Source organism: Enhydra lutris, unplaced genomic scaffold (genome assembly GCF_002288905.1).
Source record: "Enhydra lutris kenyoni isolate GAN:26980312 unplaced genomic scaffold, ASM228890v2 scaffoldscaffold25, whole genome shotgun sequence".
NCBI classification, from domain to species: Eukaryota; Metazoa; Chordata; class Mammalia; order Carnivora; family Mustelidae; genus Enhydra; species Enhydra lutris.
In genome coordinates, this window is record NW_019154109.1 from 24,229,138 (window position 1) to 24,253,234 (window position 24,097).

The 24,097-nt window shown below is 46.3% G+C and overlaps 1 protein-coding gene across 1 annotated transcript in view; it reads right to left on the reverse strand.

Annotated features, from left to right (window-relative positions):
• Positions 1-10,303, reverse strand: part of LOC111151023 (uridine-cytidine kinase 2) — a 69,141-nt gene extending 58,838 nt beyond the window's left edge. The window contains exon 1 of the mRNA XM_022508729.1: positions 10,188-10,303. Within this exon, the coding sequence (XP_022364437.1) occupies positions 10,188-10,286 (99 nt within the window). The 5' untranslated portion in view covers positions 10,287-10,303. The remainder of the gene's footprint in view (positions 1-10,187) is intronic.
• Between the last annotated feature and the right edge of the window lie 13,794 nt (positions 10,304-24,097).

Consider the following 24,097-nt stretch of genomic DNA (forward strand, 5'->3'; position numbering starts at 1 on the left):
GAGAGAGTCAAGAATGACTCCCAAGATTTAGGTCTGCGCAACCGGAGGGATGAAGCTGTCAGCAGCTGAGCTGGGAAGGCTGCAGGTTGAACCCACGGGAGGGCAAGATCAGAGTTAAATACTGGCCATACTGAGATTCCGGTTGAGATCCCAAGAGAAAATGGCAAGGAGTCTGAGAAAGGGGTCCTTAATATTTGGCTAGTCAACAAATATTTACTGAGGACCTACCTAGGCTTTTTGGCCCGTGTGCCAGCCTCAGGGAACAGTGAGGGAAAACAAAGTCTCTGACGCTGAGACTCAGTGGAGAGAGGAAGACAGACTGGGCAAGCCAGGAGGACTGAAATCCTACGACTGAGGTCTACTAGGATGCTTCAGCCACAAAGAAGAGGGACATCCTAGCGTGCCCGGGAGGACTTCCCGAGAGAGACCACGCGAGAACACATACAGAAAGATAAGCAGGGGTTACCCAGGTAAGGAAAAGGGAGGGACGCTAGGAAGAGCGGCAACGTCTATGAGAGGGAGATCTAGGGTCCCAGGATCGACGAGAAACCCAGTTAATATCCAGTTGAAGTGGATGCTGGCACCAGGCAGGGAAACAGCCTTTCCGGACCCCACCACAAGATCACAAATACCAAGTGCGTTATGCAGGTACGGATGGAAGAAGTACTTGGTGTGTGACCAATGGTGAGAAAACAGAGAATACGTGAGGCTAGCTACGGAACTGAGAAATGTCAAGGGATGACAGGAGCCTCTCCTGGAGATGCATATTAACAAGACAGCTAGTCGGTAATGACAAAGCTAGGCCAGAACCCATGTTCCCTACATCGGTGGCCATACGAAGGGGCAATGTGAAATACAAGTGCTGGTACTAAAAAGTGAATGGCTAATGAGGTAACAAAATCCTTTTACAAATCTGGAGGTCTCCAGCTTCCTGCTTTTGACCAAATTACAGGAGGTGGGTGGCAAGGCTTATTCATCAAAAAATACTGGGTTCTGACATGTATTTTGAAAGGTACAAACTGAGTGACCTTGACATAACAAAAGCCCTTCCATTCCCATCCACTTATGTCAGCATGGCTTCTCAAAGCTTCTATCTCTATGAGAGAAAAACCTTACTCTAGCATTAAGTCATAATAACCCACAAGTACACATGAGTTGTAGTGGGTGGGAGAGTTTCATCTATCTCATCAAGTTGTTTTCCAACCAATGTCTACCTTTTATGTCTAAGAATTCATCAAAATGTTTGTCTACCTGTTCTGATTAGCTGATGGCAGTAACAACAGTAATATAATCTGAAAGAAATTAACACTGAAGAGACTTAGAACAGGAAATAAACCATTCCAATGTACACATGCATTTTTGTTGCGTAAGGATGATAGAATGATCAACAGAAGATTTTCAAGCATAAAAACAGATGAGATTAAGCTAGTATTTTGTGGGTAAAGTGGAATTGAAAGTCTGATTTCGTAGAGAAAAAAAAAAACAACGAAGCTTTCTGGCTCAAATAAGAGCCTTTTCATGTATTTTTTAATGGGTAACAACAGGCCAAATTATTACAGTATGCAGAGCCCACTAGATACACTAGAAGATTGAAACAACCATTATTTCAGAGTGTCCATATTTACAATATATCAGAAATATATCCTTTGCAACTCTTTAATCGGGGTGAAAAACTTATGGCAAAAGTACCCGATGGGATAAAGGATTCTCCAGAACTTCTTTTAGCTGTTGAGATGCAAACAGGTTTGAAGAGCAGAGAGCAATTCCAAGTCAGGACTCTTAGTATCCTGTTCTACCTCAAGCTCGGTCTCTACAGCCTGAGACTTAACCAACCTGCACGGGACAGAGCTCTGCAGAGACAGAGCTCCCCCTACACCACACGGATGGAGGCCATGCTAGAGACATCTGCAAGACTTGGGGCTTCCCAGAGGACAGGCTGACAGCAGATGTGTGTTGGGAAATGACAGAATGGCCCTTCAGCTAAGGGGAAAAGGCCAAAATTTCAGACAAGAGAGCACAGTTAGGGACTGATCAAAACAATAAAGAAGCACTACCCTACTTCACCTGCACACATAAAACTCTTCCAAAGTCCTCCAATGTTTTCACAAGTCACACAAAGGGCATGTGGCCGAACCTTGTATCACTACTCCTGTGAAAAGGAATACCACAAAAATGAGATGGGGACCACACTGGGCAGGAATAAACCTGCAGTCCACCTGCTCCACAGGATACTAAAGGCTACTATGCAGGGGAGTCAAGGTCACTGTAGGAAGTATAGGAGGTTCAGAGACACTCCTGATACTTTTCCTGCAGTTTCACAGCTTGTAACCCTATGGAAATAACAGCTTTTTCCTTGTACTATGGAAAGGCCATTTTTAATAGCCAGATAACAGAGCAAACCGATTTTTTTGGAATTATCACTTTTTCCCATCATCATTCAAAATTTCTCAAAGCACCTGTGATCCACTTTAGAACCAATGCCCCCATATCTAATCAAATTACTGCTTAGGAGAGGTTGGAAGTTTCAATGCTTCCTAGGATTTTTTTTTTTAAAGATTTTATTTATTTATTTGACAGAGGGAACACTAGCAGGGGGAATGGGAGAGGGAGAAGCAGGCTTCCCACCGAGCAGGGAGCCCGATGCGGGGCTCGATCCCAGGACCCTAGGATCATGACCTGAGCCGAAGGCAGACGCTTAACAACTGAGCCACCCAGGCACCCCTACGCTTTCTAGGATTCTTCAGACTTTTCCGGTTATTATGTTAAGTAGTCTACTGATGGTAATTTTAGGACTGTAAACGCTTTGGCTTTCTCTGTGTGCACTTTCCTGTTTACTTCACTTCTGCATGCATGTGACCTAAACACGGATTAGTATTTTTTGGTCAACACCTGACAACTGTTAGACCTTTTGTCTTTTAGATACTCCTCTCTTTGGGGCGCCTGGGTGGCTTTGTCTGTTAAGTGTCTGCCTTTGGCTCAGATCATGATCCCAGGATTCTGGGATTGAGCCCTGCATCAGGCTTCCTGCCCAGCAGAGAGCCCGCTTCCCCCTCTCCTACTCCCCCTGCTTGTGCTCTCTCCCTGTGTCCAAAAAAAAAAAAAAAAAAAAGGGCAAGCTAAAAACTCCTATCTTTCCCTTTTTATTTTCATGTAAACTTTGCAGTTATTTGTTCATTTAGAAATACTTCTCTTTCAAAAATAAGGTTCTGACTGGTGCCTGGGTGGCTCAGTCCATGAGGCATCTGCCTTTGGCTCAGGTCATTATCCCAGGGTGCTGGGAATGAACCCTGCAACAGAGCTTCTCCCTCTCCCTTTCTGCCTGCTCCTGCTCTCTCTCTCTCTAATAAATAAATAAAATCTTTAAAGAAAACAAGTAAATAAAGTTTTTACATTCTGGCTTTACACTGGAGTGAAAGAAAACAAATACATTTATTAAAGTCAGATGACCAAATTATGTTAGAGATTTGAAAATGTTTCCACTGTTAAGCAACTCTGTTGCCAAAACTTATGTGTGCACCTACAAAACTTGTAAACAGAAACTTGTAAAAACTTGTAAAATATTCCAAATAAGGACTTTCCATAGAGTTTGAATCCACTAGTTAAAAACCTTTGAAGGGAGTATCTTGATTTGCAGAAACAGCTGATAGAGGACAAAAATTTTCTAGATGGTTTTGGGGGATGGGACTGTTGTGATTTGGTAAACACTGCAAACTGGGGAGTTTCTTGTTCCTGGATCTTTTAAGGAGATAACTTTTTCAAAGGTGATGATCTTTAAATCCGGATCAAAAGGACTAAACATAGAACTAAACCTTCAGCCTTGTAGTCACCAAGACTAATACCACGAAGATCTTCTAAGTTTCCATGAATCACCATGTATGAAACAAAATTTGTAAAAATAAAACACTCTTCAGTCACAAATAAAGAACATTTTAATAACAATCAAAAGGTTGGGACGCCTGGGTGGCTCAGTCGGTTGAGCTGCTGCCTTTGGCTTAGGTCATGATCCCAGGGTTCTGGGATCGAGCCCCACATCCGGCTCCCTGCTGAGCCTGCTTCCCCCTCTCCTGCCTGTTACTCTGTCTATTTGTGCTCTGTATCTCTCTGTCAAATAAATTTTTTTTAAAAATCTTTAAAAAAAATCAAAAGGTTTTATACCATTAAAGAAACCACCATTTTATTTTTTTTTTAAGATTTTATTTATTCATTTGAGAGAGACATAGTGAGAGAGGGAACACAAGCAGGGGGAATGGGAGAGGGAGAAGGAGGTCTCCCGAGCAGAGCAGGGAGCCCGATGCAGGACTTGATCCCAGGACCCTGGGATCATGATCTGAGCCAAAGGCAGACGGTCAATGACTGAGCCACCCAGCACCCCAGAAACCACCATTTTCAGTGTTTATTTCATTTTTCTCAGTTTTATAATTCCAATTTTTGTTTTAGAGAAATTATACTTATATAATTCATATATACGTATACATGACTTATGATGATAAAGAGATGATCACATGCTTCAGTAAGTTGGCTTAATCATAAAAATGGTTTGACGGATAAGAAAGCAAGCACGTGTGCACAGACCTAGAGTATACCCTCCAAGCTTTCTCACTGGTTTCAAACATTGAGACACACATCTAAAAGACCTCCCAGATCTAGAACAGTCCAACAGCACAATCTCAGAGCCCACTGGCAAGAAGAGTCAGGCCCTCAACAGTGAAACTCCCCCAACAATCTGTCCCCAGCCCAGAACTTCATAAAAGCAAGACTCAACAAAGGAAATGAGGACATCCAGGCAGAAGATCTCGGCAAATGCCACAGAGCTGGAGTCGGGTGACCACAGAAAGCAAGCATCAGAAGCCACACTTCAAAGACATGCTAGGCAAGGAATAAAAGAGAAGGCAGCTGACACAGGCACAGCTGGGGGAAGACAAGCAGCAGAAGAGGAACACACTTGACTCCTCGGGACCTGCTGTTTCTTCTTCCCTCTGCCAGGCACGGTACTAGGTGCTGGCACACCAAACAGGACAATTTCCTGCAGAGCCGAAATTCCTGGGGCAGGGGGAAAGCCAGGCGCACCAGGCAGCCAATATGGCTGCAACAGAGGGAGCAAGGGGGAGAGGGGCAAGAGGTCTGCAGGGCCAGGTCACATCATGGCAGCAGTCTGGGGTGACAGAAAGCACACAGCACCAGCTCCGAGTAAAACAGCAGGACCAAACCAGTCCCTTGGTTTGGGGAGTACCTCACGGAAGGAGGGTGTGGAACAAACAGGCTGGCCAGATGGGGATGGCTGCTGAGGTCTCAGGAACAGGGTGATGGAGCCAAGGAGAGGCAGGCCCACAGCACATTCCAGAGGGCTCCAAAAGCAGATGCTGAGTCACAGCCAAGCCGAGCCGAGGCGACAGCCCACACCTCCAGGGGACTGCAGTTTTCCCCTCTTGGTCTGTATTACTCATACACACTCAGACCAACCTCCCCCAAAATACCTCAGAGGACTTGCTGCTTGTGGAGACAGCTCAGAACAGCACAGATTTCGGAAAACTCTGGCTTCCCATCCAAGTCGTATCACTTACCAGCCCGTGAGGTGAGGCAAGTCAAAAATTGTCCTAACCTCGGGCGCCTGGGTGGCTCAGTGGGTTAAGCCCGCTGCCTTTGGCTCGGGTCATGATCTCAGGGTCCTGGGTTCGAGTCCCGCATCGGGCTCTCTGCTCAGCAGGGAGCCTGCTTCTCTCTCTCTCTCTCTGCCTACTTGTGGTCTCTGTCTGTCAAATAAATAAATAAAATCTTAAAAACAAAAAATTCTCCTAACCTCATCTTCCACCATTTTCCATGAATGGGGAACACACCTGCCTGGCCTCAAAGGAGAGAGAATCCAACGCTTTTAAGATAAACTGGCCTGGGGACACTTGGCTGGCTCAGTCAGCGGAGCAACTCTTGATCTCAGGGTTACAGGTTTGAGGGCAAACTTGGGTATAGAAATTACTTCCAAAAAGAAAAAAAGAGAGAGAGAGAGGGAGAAATCTTTTAAAAATAAATAAATAAACTGGCTTGATGGTGAAAGTGGTTTAAGCAAGTTTTAACTGTAAATACCAAGAGACTTTCTCTCAGGTATCCTCATATCCCAACTTCTCCTCAAAAGCACTTAATATAGGATGCCTGGGTGGCTCAGTCAGCTAAGCGTCTGCCTTCAGCTCAAATGATCCCGGGGTCCTGGGATTGAGCCCCACGTGACATCGGGCTCCCCCCACTCCATGCTCCCTCTTTCTCTCTCTCTCAAATAAATAAAATCTTAAAAAAAAAAACAAACCCACTTAATACAGTATTCTGCACAATGACATTCATTTATCAAGGACCTACTTAGTACATATTAGATAACTACTAGGCTCTGAATAAGCAATACCAATGTATTAGGGTTTGGGAGCTCTTAATATTTGGGTCATTGCAACATGAATAACAGAGTTAAACAGGGTTTCCACTGTGGCTTCAAATCCTAGTTCAAATAGTTTTGTGAATTAAATAATAAAAGAGTCATTACAAATTTTGGTCTGCCTAACTCAGCCCAACAAACACCAAACACCAATGTTGTTATCAAACACCGAAATGGGCAGAAGGCACAGATAACGAATATCGGAGATGCTCTTACAGAACTTCTTTTTGGGTGGGGGGAAGGAGTCAGCAGGTAACTATACTACTACACAACCACATTACAAGGCAAAATGTGGTGAAACTATAGGAAGTATTAGAGACACAAAGTTAATTCTGACTAAGGAATTGAGTACAGAGTTCCCTGGAGGACATATTTGCACAAGTGAAGGCTTAAAAGGGTGATAGGTCATTCTGGACAAGACCCACAGCAAAAGTTTAAGTGAAAGCAGCTCTACAGATGTGTTTGTGTGCATGGCGGGGAGGGGGTGACAAGGGGAGGGGGAAACGTTCACTAAACAGTCTGCGACCACATTGGGGGGTCAAGGGCATGTGCGCTGTGCTAAAATGTTTGACCAGCTGTCTGGGTGACGGAGAGCGGCCCAAGGTTTCCAGACAAGACAGTGACACAGTCAGAACTAGAGCCAAGGAAGCCCACTCTCGTGGCAGTGTGAAGAAGCAGATGGAGAAGCTATTTTAGTCTGCCAAGGAAGAAGTCACGGCAAGAAGAGGGAATGGCCCCCACTGTCACAGCCATACAGGCAAGCAGAGAAGTTTACACTATTTTTTCCCCTCTTTCAATGTGACTTTCTGCTCTCTCCACACCTATCTTTTAGGGGAAAGGTGAGAACCTGGTTTTTAACACAGATCAGAACAACTTTCTCAACCCACTACAATTTTTAGACGAGTTTTTAAACAATGACTTGCCATGTCAGCCTGGTGAAGCTTATCTCCAGTTCTAATGCATGCTCACTTATAAAACAAACTGGAAAATGTGATCTACGGAGCCGCAATCACTATTTTCACCTTGTACAACCAAAATAATGTAGTCTGAGAGACAATCCTGGTACTTAGGGCAGTCACAACATTAACACAAATTAGAGCCCTCAAGAGAAACTGAACTGGGGGCTGTTTTTTCTTATAAAGGAAGGATGGGGGAGGGGGCTCCAGATCTACAGGGCTGGGCCCAGGGTACAAAGCAATCTGCATTTCCATTTCCCTTTGAATCAAACACTTCTGAAACCATTCCCCAGTCATTTCCAAGCAGCCCTTTTCCAAGTTGAAGGTTGTAAACATGTGTCCCTCCCCGCCCCTAGCACCTTAGCCTTACTTTTCCTTAGTTAAGTCTTCCCTAACAAAGCAACAGCAGGCAACAGAGAGCACCAGCCTAGAACCCTAAAATATGACCTGAATACATTATTTGCCTCATCTGTAAGTGATGAGACTAAGTGTTGGACTAAGTGTTGGGACTCTGATGTTCCTTCTAGCTCTAAAATTGTCAGTTTTGATGATGTTCTTGGATCCTCTGGCTTCCTCCAAATTCTTTAAACAGGCGCATAATAAAAACCCAGGGAACAGAGGATCAATCTGGCTTCCAGATCCTCTTGCCCTACTATGCTCAGACTTCCAAAGGAGGTCCAGCCTGTTGATGCTGATTATCCTCTAAAAGGGAAAAAAAAAAACTTCTAATTTTTTAATTCCTTGCAGGAAAGGCACTAAGGACTGGAATAAGAGAACCAAGATAAAATTGCAGCAAATGGACTACAATATGGAATTCCAGAAGTCCAATGCTCCTTTGGACTTCTTTTATAATAACTAAAAAAATTGGTTAGTCTTAGACAACGATATAGTATTTATCAGTGCCCAAAGTGTACAATATGCTTTATGCTGTTTGCTTTTTTTCTCTTCCAGCTGACTTCTTGCTCTTTCTAGACCTGTCCTTCTGGAGGAAATACAAGAATCTGGTTTTGAAGACAGACCCTTTCTTGAGAGTTTCTATAATCTTCCCCCTTGATGAGAATCCCAGGGACAGCGGTTACTACTCCCATCATGGCTCACTACCAGCTCCCACTTGACACATTACAGAAGTAACACTTAGGACTTAACACTGAGTATCAACTGAGACCAGGAAATGACTGAGGGCCACAAAAGCAAGGAGAATGGACTGATTTCCCCCTTTAGGGTCTCAGCTTCCCCTCTATAATGACTTTACCATTTAGATGATTGCCAAGGACACTGTTTCTATATGCCACGGTCATCTGCCAATTCAAGTCTCCCTGCCCCCAGGAGGGCGGACCTCAGGTAAGTATTTGGGACCAACTATGTGTCAGACTTCATGCTAGGTGAGCTGGGACAGCCATGAAAAACAAAAAGGTCCCGTACAACAGGCATGTGCTATGGAAAGAGGGGAGGAAAGGTAATCCTAAAAGAACACGGAAAGCTTCCTCAAAGGGCTGGGCATCGTGGGTTTTGCTTTTAAGTACTATTTGGAAAAAAAAAAAAAATGTATTCAGCCTGGGGCAAATGCCACATCAGCTTTTGGGGCCTAACGCTGCCAGATTCCCAGCCCCAGGAGCTAGAGACAAGAGATTAAGTTGATCAATAAAGAAGTTTCCGAGAGCCAGCGGCCGGGTCCGGGCCCCACGCGCCAAGGGAGTCCAGACCTGGAGGGGAAAATGCGAAGCCAAAATGGAGGAGGGGCTGGAGGAGTCAGCTCGGGCGCGAGAACCTCGTGGCTCGCTCCTCATGGCGCCAAGCAGCCTTCCTGCTCGGCTCTCCCCGGCCCTGGGAGGCAGCATCCCACGTCGCCAGACGCGGCGCGCACAGCCCCAGCCCGCAGGCTCGGCTGGTGGAGGGAGCCCGTGCTCCCGCCGCACCCCGAGGTCGCCAACCGCCCTGGGAAACAAGCATCCACATCTCAGGGGCATCAGGGGAGCAGAGAAAGAAACATCTGGGAGGACTCCACCCTTCACCTGCAGAAAAAGCCCCGGGAAAGCTAAAAAACCATTTCCCTAGTTTCTCCTTGCCTGGCCGATAAAACAAAGAAAGGCACGTAGGGGAGTCGGACACCCAGAGGATGACCCCTTTCCGTGGACCCGAGACGCGCAAGCCCCGGACACCGAGGGGCCTGGAGCCGGTGCAACTTTCTCATTGAAGCCGGCCACGTTTCCTCTCAGAACCGTGGAACACCAGAAGCCCCGGCGATTAGCATTCCGTTGATGTCACCGCACCTAGCCGGCGCTCGGGATTTTCCCCAGAAAGCCCTGCAATCCCCAGCCCACGACCGGCTCCCGGCCCCGGGACGCCGCCTCGCGCGTTCTCGCAGCCCGCCGGGTCCGGCTCCCCGGCTCGCCCCGCCCCGGATCCCCGGGACCTCCAGGCGGGGCTGGGGGCTAGGGGGCGCACCGGGGGCTCGCCGGCGACCGTGCCTAAAGCCCTCTCCCCCACCGTCCGACCCGCGGAGTAAGCATCCGCCTTCCCGGCCGGTGCCCCCATAGGAGCCGGGCCACGAGTTACCGCAGCGGAGAAGAAGAGCGAGCGGGAGCGCGCCAGCCCCGCGACGGGTGGTCGGCTGCAGCCCCCTCCCCGGGCCCCCCGAGGACCGGAACCCCCGCCCGCCCGGCCCGCAGTCGGCGCGGGGAAGACTGGGCGCTGGACGCGGCCAGGAGCGGAGGCGCGCGGGCCACGCGGTGGCTGCAGCAACTGACACGGCCCGCGGCCGAGCCACATGCTCCGCCGCCCGGGCCCCGCAGCGCGGCGCCGCGACCCCGCCGTACCTTGCCGCTGGCCGTGCCCCCGCTGACGCCGATCAGGAAGGGCTCGCCGCCGTTGGGCTGCTGGTGGTTCTGCAGGGTCTGCTCGCTGTCCCCGGCCATGGCTGGCGCCGCCCCTCCTCCCGCTGCTGCCGACCGACGCACGCTCCCCGCCCGCGCCCGCGCCCGCGCCCGCGTCGGGCTCCCCCGCTCCCCGCGGCCGCGGCTGGGCGCTGCCCGGCTGCCTGTGAGCCGCCCGGAGCTCGGCCGTGGGGCTGCCTTTCCCGGAGGCGCCGACAGCCTGCCTCTGCCCGCAGCGGCCGGCTCGGTTTACAGCCCAGGCGGGGGTCAGCGTGATGCCGCTGCTCCAATCCGGGCGGGCAGCGCGCTGCTATTCGCCGAGGCGCAGGCGGCGAGGCGTCCGGCCCCAGCCTCCGCCCCTCCCCGGCCCCGCCGCCGCCCGAGGTCTCCCGGAGAGGTGTGAGCCCGGCCCTCCCTCCCCTCCCCCTCCCCCTCCCCCTCCGCCCCCCGCCGGGTTAACCCTTTCCCCGGGGACCTCGGGCTGACCGAGGGCAGAGAAACAAGCGCTCGGCGCTTTAATTGGGTGCGCTGCCCCCCTCTTTCAAAGGGGCCACAGAGCTAGCAGGGCGGAATGCCAACGCCCCAGGTTTGGGAAGCAAAATTCGAACAAGCATGGAAGGTTAAGACGAAACAAAGAGTTAAGGTCATTTGCCCATTATTCAGGCTAAAAACTTGTGTTTTCCCCAAATAAAAAATTTTCCCCCGCCCGTTTGCCAAAATATGTCAGACTCTGGCTTTAAATATTTCCTCTCTTGGAAACACCATCCTCCTTAGTAGGCGACTCCCTAGAGTCCTTGTCCCTAGAGAAGGGTATTGGGGGTGGGGGGTATCTGAAGGGCGCACTCCCTCCAAAAAGCAAGGCCCTTTCAAACCATAGTTTGAAATCACAAAGACTGAGGTTCCTGTGGAATTAGGATTTATGGAAACATTGAAATAGTAATTAATGCTATTTTGACCCATTAATACCCTTAAGTGAACTGGTTTTTCAGAGATGGGCCATTAGTGATTTGATGAGAAAGGCCGGATCCGACAGGAACTCAGAGCAGCCGCCACCTCTGGGCGGATTTCTCCATTCACATGCAGTTGCACAAGTGAGTTACATAATCTCCCTGTGCCTCAGTGTTCTCATCTGTTACATGGGAATAATAATGGCACCTCCGTCCTAGGATTGTTGCATTAAATGAATTCTTACAGATAAAGTTCTTAGAATAGGGGCGCCTGGGTGGCTCAGTTCTTGAGCATCTGCCTTCCACTGGGGTCATGATCCCAGTGTCCTGGAATGGAGCCCCCGCATCAGGCTCTTGCTTAGCCCTCTCCCACTCCCCCCTGCTTGTGTTCCTTCTCTCGCAGTCTCTCTTTGCCAAATAAATAAAATCTTAAAAAAAAAAAAAAAAGTTCTTAAGATAGCTGCTGTCACAGTCTAGGCCCTATGCAAGAGATGGAAGAAAACAGGCTCCTACAAGGCTGGGGACCCCAGAGGGAACTTTTGTTGGGGTACAGAGGGGGAGAGGTAGGACTAGATCAGTAGCTTCTGGCCTCTGCCCCTGTGAATCTGGAACTGATGAGCTGATGTGCTCCTACAGGCTAAAAGAGAGCTTAAGTCAACAGCATTATTTTCAAACTTAGGTACCTTAAATTCAGAATTTTTTAATTGCTAAAGAAAATTAAGAACATTAGAAAGCACAAATGTTCTTTTCACTTCTGAAATATTTCGTGTCCCCACCCAAAACCAAACTGCACAGAAGCTCAGACAGGAGGCTAAGATGGAGAGAGTGGCTACCTGGTTGGGAGAGGTCAGCTAGAAGGAGGGCGCCTTACCACCTGGCTGTGGATGGGTGGGTTTTAGCGGATTCATAAGGCTGCCTCTTCTCCCCAATGTCTTTTCTCCACCAAAGAGATCTAACAGTCTTCAAACACTTTTGCAGAGCTCTTTATAGCCCAAGATAAAGCCTGTTGGAACTTGGACAACGGGATGGACCCAGAGCTAAGGAGATAGAAAAAGAAGAGGAGGGTAAGATAATGCCGCATCCTTTATGAACTTTGCCCCAATCTCCACCTTCCTTCTTTCTCTAGCTTTTTTTCCATGATATTTCATCACAAAATTTTTCAAACATTGAAAAAAAAAATTTTTCAAACATTGAAATATTTTACAGGAAACACTGATATAACCACCAACTGGATTCTGCCGTGAACACTGGACCATACTCATCACACTAGTCATCTACCCATCCCTCTATCCGGCACATTTTGCCTGGAGTACTTTTTTGCCTTTCCCTTGTTCATTGGAAGTGGCTTACTCCAAACTGGTTTATACTTTCTTTGTTTTTTTTTTTTTTTTAATTACTATATTCCCAGCACCTAGAACAGTTTCTGGCACATGTAGGGCCTTCACAAATATTTGTCGAACAAATGAAGAAACGCCATGTTTCGTTTCCACATTCCCGAGGCCCCCTGAGCAGAATGGCAGGCCGGCAGGAAGCACTTATGACGTGTTCACTGAGAATGAATCAATGAAGACTACGGAAGAGGTCAAAAGTACCAACAAGTAAAGTTCACTGCCACCGTTTTGGAATGAAAGGTGGTATTCCCTCGATAGTATTTACATGGTTACTACTCTTAATTCCAAATATTCTCTTTTCCTGGCATTCCAAGTGACTGTCTACCACTGGTCTTGATTATGCGTCTGTGAACTACTTGAACCAACCCATTAACTGAGCTAACTCGTTACACTTATCTGTACCTTGTTTAAAGATTTTATTTATTCATTTCAAGATTTTATTTATTTCTTTAATGTAATCTCTACTCCCAATGTGGGGCTTGAACTCACAGCCTCAACCAAGATCAAGAGTCACATGCGGTACCGAGCCAGCCAGGCACCCCTTCTGTACCTTGTTTAATAATTCTGACCTCTGTGCGTAAGTTAATATACATGAGAGTGCCCTGAAAAAAAAAAAAAAAAAACACAAAAGCTGTCTATATAAAGGTAAGGCCTAATTAGCAAGGACATCCAGCTGCACTCTGCACTCCCTGTTTTCACTCTCTTCTGTCCCTAGGGCTGCCTTACCTACAGGTAAGGAAGTTACCCTAGTCCATTTAAATTAAGAGTATCCTGAGCACTGGTGACCTCAACAAGGACGTTTGCATCTCTGCTCTCTATAAAGCCAGCCAGGCTGTCTGTGCTATTCCCTGTGCTGTGTCATCCTCTCTCAGGAGCCTGGTCACCAAATCCCATAGCTGGGGACGTTCAAATCACATTTGAGTCTCCTAGAGAAATTCCACTGCAGATTCTGAATTAAGTGATTTCCAACTGTCCTCCCTCCCCTCCCACCAGGAAAAAAATCAAATGTGTTCAATAAAATCCAGAGTTAGAATAGATTCAAGGAAATACTATTTTCTAGGTATCTGTGATCATTTTCATTTATATTTAGATTTCTGTCTGATCAAGCTCTGGCCTAGTCCACATAAGGCAATGAAATCAGCATGAGTGTGCAGCTATAGCCGAAGAACGAGAGACAGGGATGAGAGACAGGGCCGCTCACAGGCCTCATCTGCCCGCCTTCCCTCTCAGTGGCTGTAGGTCCGCACCAGACAGGGAACCCTACATTTTATCTCCATTGGAAAAGTTCTACCTCTAGGTGCCTCACAAACCATGGCTAATTCTCTAATTGCTTATCCCATTTCCAAACCAGGAAAAAAAAAAAAAAGGTTATCAAAACTTTAGCTTGTCTCTGAAACATTGTAGTTGCCTGTATTGCCTTTTATCAATCAGTAATTGCTTGGACAGATCGTAAATACTGTTCTGAAAAGACGACCAGGTGATACAGGGGAGCTGCTTACATCTAGCACTGTGATCTTAATCACATTCTTAGATGCTGTTGGCTGCCAAGATGGAGCCAGCTCAAACCCTAGCAGCAGCAGCAGCAGCAGCAGCTGGGAATTCAAGTTTGGACCCCATCCCACAGCTAAAGAATCCAAAACTTCTGGGAATGCAAGCTGGTGCAACCACTCTGGAAAACAGCATGGAGGTTCCTCAAAATGTTGAAAATAAAACTACCCTATGACCCAGCAATTGCACTGCTGGGTATTTACCCTAAAGATACAAACGTAGTGATCCGAAGGGGCACGTGCACCCGAATGTTTATAGCGGCAATGTCTACAATAGCCAAACTATGGAAAGAACCTAGATGTCCATCAACAGACGAATGGATAAAGAAGATGTGGTATATATACACAACGGAATACTATGCAGCCATCAAAAGAAATGAAATCTTGCCATTTGCGACGACGTGGATGGAACTAGAGGGTATCATGCTTAGCGAAATAAGTCAATCGGAGAAAGAACTATCATATGATCTCCCTGATATGAGGGAGAGGAGATGCAACATGGGGGGTTAAGGGGGTAGGAGAAGAGTAAATGAAACAAGATGGGATTGGGAGGGAGACAAACCATAAGTGACTCTTAATCTCACAAAACAAACTGAGGGTTGATGGGGGGAGGGGGGTTGGGAGAGGAGGGTGGGGTTATGGACATTGGGGAGGGTATGTGCTATGGTGAGTGCTGTGAAGTGTGTAAACCTGGCGATTCACAGACCTGTACCCCTGGGGATAAAAATATATTATATGTTTATAAAAAATAAAATTAAAATTAAAAAAATGTTTATAAACCTACCCCTAAGAGGCAGGATGACGTTTCCAATTGTCACATTAAAGAATTGTGTCCCACTCTCAAGGACTAAGTGCCTTCCACTGAAGTTTCCACAGTCGGTGTGTACTCCTTTGTAACCTTGTTAATGAGAGAACATCTCCCAGTTAGAATTATGGGAGAGGGAGTTCATGCTGATTGTTTAAAAAATCACAAATCACAGATACTTAACATTTTAAATAAATTTCATCCTTCTTTAGCAAAAAAAAAAAAAAAAAAAAAAAGAATCCAAAACTTCATGGGCGGAGCCCAGCAATCTGGGTTGGATAAGCCCTCCTGGTACCTCTTAGCACCCACCTAAGGTTGAGAATCACTGATGTAGTGGAAAGAAGACAATGACCTCTAGTTGGGAAGGCAAGGTTTACACCCCTGCTTTGTTGCTACTTTGTAACCTTTGGCAAGTTACTTCATTTCTATGGACTTCAGTTTCTTCAGCCTTTAAATGAATAGGGCTTGTAGGATGCTTGCTACAATAAAGAGTCTATCTGGGTCTACAGCAGTTGTGAAATGCCATTTCTCTCCCCTTCTATTCAATCACAGATCACAGCTCTTCCTGTAGAAGTCCCACCATTTAGGAATTAGGAGCTCCAAAGATAAGAATTCCTAATCCCCAAGGTCACTTTAAGGTAAAAAAACAATAAACAAACAAAAAAAAAACGAAAAACAAACAAAAAAAGGTAATATCCAGAACACGCAAATCTACAGATAGAAAGTAGATTGGTAGTTGCCTACAGCTAGGGAGGTTAGGAAGGAAATGGGGCGTGGCTGCTGAAAGAGTCCAGGATTTCTTTTTATTTATTTATTTATTCAAATAGCCTCCACGCCCAAAGTGGGGCTTGAACTCAGGATGCTGACATCAACAGTCAGTGTTCTACTGATGGAGTCAGCCAGGTGCCCCCAGGATTTCTTTTTAATTTTTTAAATTTTTTAGAGATTTATTTACTTATTCTTTTAGAGAAAGAATGCAGGGAAGAGCAGAGGAAGGGCAGGAGAATCTCGAGCAGACTCCCTCCTGGGTGCAGAGCCCAATGTGGGGTTCCTTCTCACAACCCTGAGATCACAACCCGAGCCAAAATCAGGAGTCTGCATATAACTCACTGAGCTACCCAGGCATCCCTCTCTTTATTCTTCTTTTTAAAATTTCTTTTAGAGAGACAAGGAGAGCACAAGCAGGGGTGGGACAGAGTGAGAGAAGCTTAAGCAGGCTTCATGCTCAGCATGGGTCCCAATATGGGGCTTTGTCCCACATCCCTGAAATCATGACCTGAGCCAAAATCAAGAGTCAGATGCTTAACTGATTGAGCCACCCATGTGTCCCCCTCTTTTTAGGTAAATGTTCTAAAATTGACTATCTTAGTGGTTGCACAACTTTGATTTTCATAAAACCACTGAATTGTAGAATTTATATTGATGAATTATATGGTATGTGAATTGTATCTCAATAAAGCTGTTTAAAAATTAGGTTTCAACCAGTAGGCTAGAAGAGGAAAGAGATTTTTAGGAACTGGGAGCAGAAATGAGCAAAGGCACAGAGAGACTAAGAATTAAAAAGAGTATCAGAGGGGCGCCTGGGTGGCTCAGTGGGTTGAAGCCTCTGTCTTCAGCTCAGGTCATGATCCCAGGGTCCTGGGATCGAGCCCCACATCGGGCTCTCTGCTCGGCAGGGAGCCTGCTTCCCTCTCTCTCTGCCTGCCTCTCTGTCTACTTGTGATCTCTCTCTGTCAAATAAATAAATAAATAAATAAATAAAATCTTTTAAAAAAAAGAGTATCAGAAGACTTTATAACCTCTGAGATGTTACATAAATGCAAATTTTGTTAATTTCATTATATTCAACATATTGATTTTTGTGCATACAGCTTTCCCCTGCAAAGATAATAGTCATATGAGGGCCTTTATTTTGGGGGGGAGGGGGAAGGGCAGAGGGAAAGAGTATCTGAAGCAGGCTCTACTCCCAGTACAGAGCCAACATGGGGCTCAATCAATGTCATGATCCCAAGATCACAACCTGAGCCGAAATTGAGAGTCCCAGACTTAGAACTGTTAACATACAGATTTTCGTTCCATAGAGATTTTCCAATTTTTGCCTCCGGTCCCCATTCTAGGATATATTTTCTAACAAGATGCTATGAAAGTAGGACTGGGATATCATCAGGGATTTAGGGGTCTCGCCCAGACGCTACCAGGCGCCCAGTAAGAGCAAGCTCCTGGCAACCCCATTTCGTTCACTCTCCGTGTTCTAAGCCTTTTAGCTTCATCCTGTCCCCAGGGCTTCTCCCAGACCTGCGTCTGACCCTTCCTTTCTTTTCCTGTCCCCAGACTAAACCTTTGCTCTCCTGCTCTTCTGCAGTGACTTCCTTCACCTCCCCCAGTGAGCTCCCAGGTCATCTTCTCTGTAAATGCCCCATCCCCCACCCCGGGGCCCCCGCCTCACCCTGGCACTGACGCTCTTTCCGTCACACCATAAGTGATGCACTGGAGTTGGGGATGAACAAGGGTGGGACGAGGGTTTGACAAGGGAGACCCCAACGGTGCAAAACGTAAGGAAGCTCTTCCAGAGGGACCAAGAGCCGGTGTAGGGGCAGCCTTGAGAACGAGCCCCTCCTTATGGGTTGACTCTGAGAGCCCTCCTTGCTTCACCCCAGTCCCAATCCCGGTGAGTAGCCAAAAGTGAAGCAGAGGGTGGTGTGGCTGATGGCAACCATCTCAAAGGAGTAGTTAACTCTGGTCTGGTGGCTTGTATGAGACGGGTGGCCCAGGATGGTCGGTCTGACTGTCCTTGAGATGATGGCCTGAAGCTCCAACTGGTGTTGGAGGCCAAAGGAGATGAACAGATCCGGCAAATTAGTCTTTGCTCAGGGTTCAACTGGTCTGTCTTTCTTTCTCTTTCTCTTTTTCTTTCTCTCTCCCTTTTCCTTTCTTTCTTTCTTTCTTTCTTTCTTTCTTTCTTTCTTTCTTTTTCTTTCTTTCTTTCTTTCTTTATTCTTAAGTGGTATTTCTTTGTACAGTTATTTTGGTGTGCCAAAGTGAACTCTCCCCAGGTCATTAGGAGGAAAATTAGTTCAATTCTGCTTTGTAATGAAATTACAGCTGTTCCCAGGGGGGAAGGAGGCCTAAGGCTTAATGGGAGGAAAGCTAGTGTTTCAGAAATATTTTTAGTCACAGACTAAAAAAAACTAACAAAAGCAACAGATTCCCCAGGAAAACATGTGCCCACGCATGCACACAAGTAGAATCTTGAGTATAACTTACTCAGACCCTACGTCACCCCAGTTGTCAGTCTGGTAGCCAGGAGAGGAAGTAGAGGTGAGGGCAGCTTCCGAGGAGAGCGTCTCAGAAGTGTTAGCTCTTCTTAGGGAATATGGGCCACCTCTGCAAGCACAGAGGGTCTGGGGGCACAGTTGTTGCACAGGCGGTATGCTCAAGGGCGTCCATCCGGATATCCCATATTTTAGGACCCTCGATTTTTGTCATGAAGGCCCTGACGTTCTCCTAACCCTCCTGCCTTAGCTGACCAATGCAAACGGCTATGGAGCCCTAAGGGTCTCACGGTTAGTTTTTTAGCGTGCCACTCAAACGTCCCTGCCCTTCTACTGCAAGAGATCAGGGCCTCTTTGGAAGCTACCAGAAGAGTTCTGACTCTCACTTAACCATTGACTCCTTGCTAACAGAAGAGTATCACTACAACTTTAAAACAAGCCAACTCCACTGTCTTTGGAGGCTTTGGTCCTCCATATATATTTTTTAAGATTTCATTTATTTATTTGACAGAGAGAGAGCCCAAGCAGGGAGAGCAGCAGGCAGAGGGAGAAGCAGACTCCCCACTAAGCGGGGGGCCCAATATGGGACTCACATTGGATTATGGATCACCTTGGATTATGACCTGAGCAGAAGGCAGATGCTTCACTGACTAAGCCGCCCAGGTGCCCCGGGTCCCCATATTTTGAAAGGCCTTAGCCTTTGCACCTGCTACAAGCTCTCTCTTCTACCAGGACATCTTCCCAGGTCACCGCTAGGGAAATCTACCAGCTGGGTCACCACCTTGTGCCGTGTCCCAACCGGGACAGCATTCTACTCTTCGGTTGGTCAGAGATGAGCCAGTCCTAAATCCCCATCTGACCACCCATTTTCTTGGACCACTCTTCATACCATTTGTGGTAATCTGGGCACCCTAAGAAGCCCGTGCCAATAGGATTAAAGACGGGGGACTGCCTGTGAGAGGAAATGGCTGTGAGAGGAAATAGGAAGGAGCCAGAAGAGCCTGGGAGAGAGATCCTTCAGACCACAATATGGGCTTGACCCTGAGTATGGGAGAGACAGATACATGGAAGGCTGGGCCGAAGCATTCTAGACTACCACAGAGACTAAGAAGTTTCAGCCAACCTGTTGTGAGTCCTTGAGTCAAACTTGTTAGCAAACATAAGAACCTCCTATCTCTAGAAATGGCCCCACCTTAGTAGTCCAACGACACACAGTCGGTGGCTCTGAGTAGCCCAGTGGAAGCATGGCCAGGGAACAAAGGCAGCCATGTATTTCAGGCACAAGAGCTGGGCTCTTGGTCGATATTCTTTGTAGGCAGAGTTCTTGGAGGTATATCTTCAGGCCATCGAATACTGATAGTGAAGTACTAAAATATCCAACTGAAATTGTTGAATTATCTATTGCGGGATGCATTCAAAGATCCAGCCAGCTCTCAAGTCTCCCTTGTCTTTTTTTTTTTTTTTTTTTTTTGAACAATCTTGAGGTCTTATTATTTTTTTTTAAAGTAGGCTCCATGCCCAGTGTGGAACTCAACTCGGGACTTTAACTCACAACCCTGAGACCAAGACCCGAGCTAAGATCAAGAGTTGGTTGCTTGACCCACTGAGCCCACCCGGGCGCCCCTACGTTGTTGTTGTACCCAACACGTTGGATACTTGTACCCAAGTACCTTTCTCCTGGCCTTCCTTCTTTTTCTGATCATTTTCCTTCACCGCTTCAGGAAGCTAGCTTGGCTCTTTGAGTGATTAATACGCTACAGACGTACCTTCATCCTCATGGCAAGAATCTTGCCTTTCCCTTGCTTGTTTACAGCAATGCCAACAGCACGCTGGGCAACACTGTGGACCCTTCCAGTTTTGTCACGGTGCCACTTGTGGGCGTTCCTTTTTGAACAGTGCCCATTCTCTCGCCATCCACAGTATCCCCTTGTTGATTCACATGTATGCGGCCAAAGGAACAGCTCTGTGTTTTCTAAAAGGTCTCGAGAATACGCAGCAGGTACCTCTCCTCTTTCCCTTTGTATTGATCTTTTTGGTGAATTGCTGGAAGATGGCAGTTCTGGCCAAAAGGCTGTCTTTTGCTTTTCCCTGGGCTCTCTTGGGTCTCTGAGGTCCCCTCGACCCATGTGTAATATCTGAGTCAGCCAAGAATGTGGGAGTTTACCTGAGCCACTCTGTGTCTCTCTCACTTCCAGGAACCCCTACTAAATTTCTGGCTGCTTCACCTCTTGTTCTGAAGGAGACCCTCATCTTCGGGCTGCCAGAGCTGCGTGAAGGATTTCCCCTCATCTGTGCCTCAGTCCCCTGCTCATTGCTGGCAAACCTGTGGGGGGGGGGCTTTGGCCCCCACACCCAACGGACTCTGACTCGTCTTGCAAAATTGAAAACTTCCCAGTGAAATAAAACCCAACAAAATGAGATTCCAGGCTCTGATACTTTCCGCAGTGAATTCTCCCCAACATTCAAAGGAAGGTTAATACCAAGATTACACAGACCCACCAGAGAGAAGAAAACCATGGAACACTTCACAACTCATTTTACGAGACCAGCATCTCTATAACACGAATGTCTGACAACATGCTACAAAAACGGAAAATTAAAGGCCAGAGTCTCTTATGAGAACATGTAAAAATCCCGAACACGATTTTGACAAACCAAATCTAATATTACACCACAGTCCCAGTTTTGTTCATTTAAAAAAAGTAAGGTCACAGGGCTCCTGGGTGGCTCAGTGGGTTAAAGCCTCTGCCTTCAGCTCAGGTCATGATCCCTGGGATAGAGCCCCCCCCCCACACACACACATAGGGCTCTCTGCTCAGCAGGGAGCCTGCTTCCCCCTCTCTCTTTGCCTGCCTCTCTGCCTACTTGTGATCTCTGTCTGTCAAAACAAAACAAAACAAAAAGTAAGGTCAGTTTAATATTTGAAAAATCTATACTTTAAATAATCTAGGTCTCTCAAAAACAATGTGCAATGATTATTCTTTTTTTTTTTTTTAAGATTTTGAGAGAGACTGAGAGAGGGAGGGAGGGAGAGAGCACGAGTGGGGGGGTGGGCAGGGGAAGGAGCGGAGGGAGAGGCGAAGCAGACTCCCCACTGAACAGGGAGGCCCACTCAGGGCTGGATCCCAGGACCCTGAAATCATGAGCTGAGCTGAAGGCAGATGCTTAAGGGACTGAACCAGCCAGGCGCCCCAATCGTTGTATCTTTAGATATGGATAAATCCTATGCTAAGTAAGAAGGGGCAGAGCTCCTCATTACCCCTCACTATGAAAAGAACTCTTTCCTGGACATCTGCCTTCAGCTCGGGTCATGGTCCTGGGGTCCTGGGATCGGCCTGAATCCGGCTCCCTGCTTGGCAGAGAGCCTGCTTCTCCCTCTCTCTCTGACTGTTCCTCTGCCTGCTTGTGCTATCTCTCTGTCAAAAAAGGGGGGGCGGCACCTTGGTGGCTTAGTCATTAAGTGTCTGCCTTCGGCTCAGGTCATGATCTCAGGGTCCTGGGATCGCCCCACATAGGGCTCCCTGCTCAGCAGGGAGTCTGCTTCTCTCTTTGCCTCTCCCCTCCACACACCACTCCTGCTCATGCTGTCACTGTCCCCCCCGCAAAAAAAAAATCTTAAAAAGAAAAAGTCATTAAAAAAAAAAAGAACTCTTTCTTGAACACCATAAAGCAGCATTTCCCAAAATATATGACTTGAAACAGTGGTTCTAGGAGGAAAAATGATACTGGGAACACATAAGTTTGGAAAAACCTGTGCACTGCTATGTTCCCACTTAACTTCTTGGAGAGTCCCAATGTCCATCAGCATGCTTAGCGCCCTGGAATTACTGCACTTAAGAAACTTACCAAACCAGAGAATCATTTTTTTTTCCAGTTTGCCTGTCACTAACGGGCAGAACCAGTGTATTGTGGAACACACCCTAAGAAATGTTTCTCTATAGTAACCAAGTGTCAAAACAAGAAATTGTCTCTTACAAGGAAATAAACAGTATTTCACTACCTTGGAGAAGGTCCTAAGAGACCTATTTATATGGAGCAGGATATTTATTGACTTCAGCTTTATATTAGATAGATGTCTCATGTTTAATATACAGTCATTAATAACTTATTATAATTGTTTCCTGGCTTAAAAAGTTGTATTTAGTACAAAAATATGAAACAATGCAGAGATTTTTTTATAGAATGTGAATATCCTCTTTAATTCCCTCCCTATGAGCTAATCATTAACAGCAATTTAGTGTTATTATTCAGTTTTGAATATTCTTTGCAAAGTTTTTTTAGAATAACTATTCACCTACGGAAGAGTTGGGTCAGTTTTTGCTATCTCTTGAAAAATGCACATATTAATATTGCAAAATAGCTTAAGCTTTCAAATAAATATGAAATAAATATTAGAGCTTTGAAAAAATATGTGGGAAAGAAGAATATTAAAAGTTAAACACAAAAGATTAAAGAAGAAACAAATCCTCAAAAAAAGGCTGAAGGCTGACATCTGATAACTTTCAACAAGAAATAGGACACAACACAGATGTGAAACAAAGGGATAATTTATTTGTTTATTTTAGGATACTTAAAATATGTATCTTTTGAATGCTCTGACAGTATCGCAAAACAGTTTCCACAATGGGTATTATAAATCAAAATGCGCTTACACAGAAAAATATTCACAGGCCCAAAAGAGAAAATGAATAAAAGACACGGGCAGTTGATAGTTGTAACTGTGGGGGAGGGATCTCTCTTCTGTTAACAACACAGGACTTGGAATGAAATGAAGATCAATAGAGGACTGGCCTCTAAGTGTGTCATTCTATTACCCAAAGCTCCACCGTTTGTCACCAGAGAAGGAAACAATTAGGCATTCATGTTCTCCTCTCCATGGTGGTGATTTTAGGGATAAAGGGGGCTTTAAATGAGAAGAAAAAGAGTTTTGTAAACAAAACCGTATGCATGGGGACGCCTGGGTGGCTCAGTGGGTTAAAGCCTCTGCCTTCGGCTCAGGTCATGATCCCAGGGTCATAGGATGGAGCCCTGCATCGGGCTCTCTGCTTAGCGGGGAGCCTGCTTCCCTTCCTCTCTCTCTTCCTGCCTCTCTGCCTCCTTGTGATCTCTCTGTCAAATAGATAAATAAAATCTTTAAAAAAAAAAAAAACTATATGAATGAACATACCGGATCAGTTTCATGGATCATGTAATTCACGGCAGAAAGTCCGACAGCAGCAGCCCTGGCTATTTTGTGGAAGGATCTCATTTTCCTCTATGCTGACAACTTCAAAGTCTCAGGTGCAGTGCCAACAGCTAGACTTTCTTGTGACAGCTCAGTCTAAAACATCATGTCTTTTATCCTGTTCTCCATCCTTCCGTCAGGTCAATTTCACTTCCTCTTAAGGCTCTTCTTTGGCTTCGGTGTATTTTTCCCGTGGTACGGACACAGACCTGCAGATAGTACTCCAAATGTGAAGTCTTGTTTTGTTTCATCTACAAGGCCATTCCTAATGATCTCCCATTTCTGTTGGTCTTTGTGGCTGGAGGACGACTCTGGACCAGCATGTTTGAAGAACAAGATTATCTCTGTGCTTCTTCCCCTAAACTTAGGTGATAGTCAATCTTTCTTGTAGTCTGGTGGAGAGAGAACTAGACTAGCAAATCAGGAGACCTGGCTCACAGTCTGGAATGACCAATAATGAACTCTGTAACCTTATCGGTTATTTAAATTGTATGATTTCAATTTATTCATCTTTTTTAAAAAAAGATTTTATTTATTTATTTGACAGAGAGAGATCACAAGTAGGCAGAGAGGCAGACAGAGAGAGAGGAGGAAGCAGACTCCCCGCTGAGCAGAGAGCCCGATGCAGGGCTTGATCCCCGGACCCTGAGATCATGACCCAAGCCCA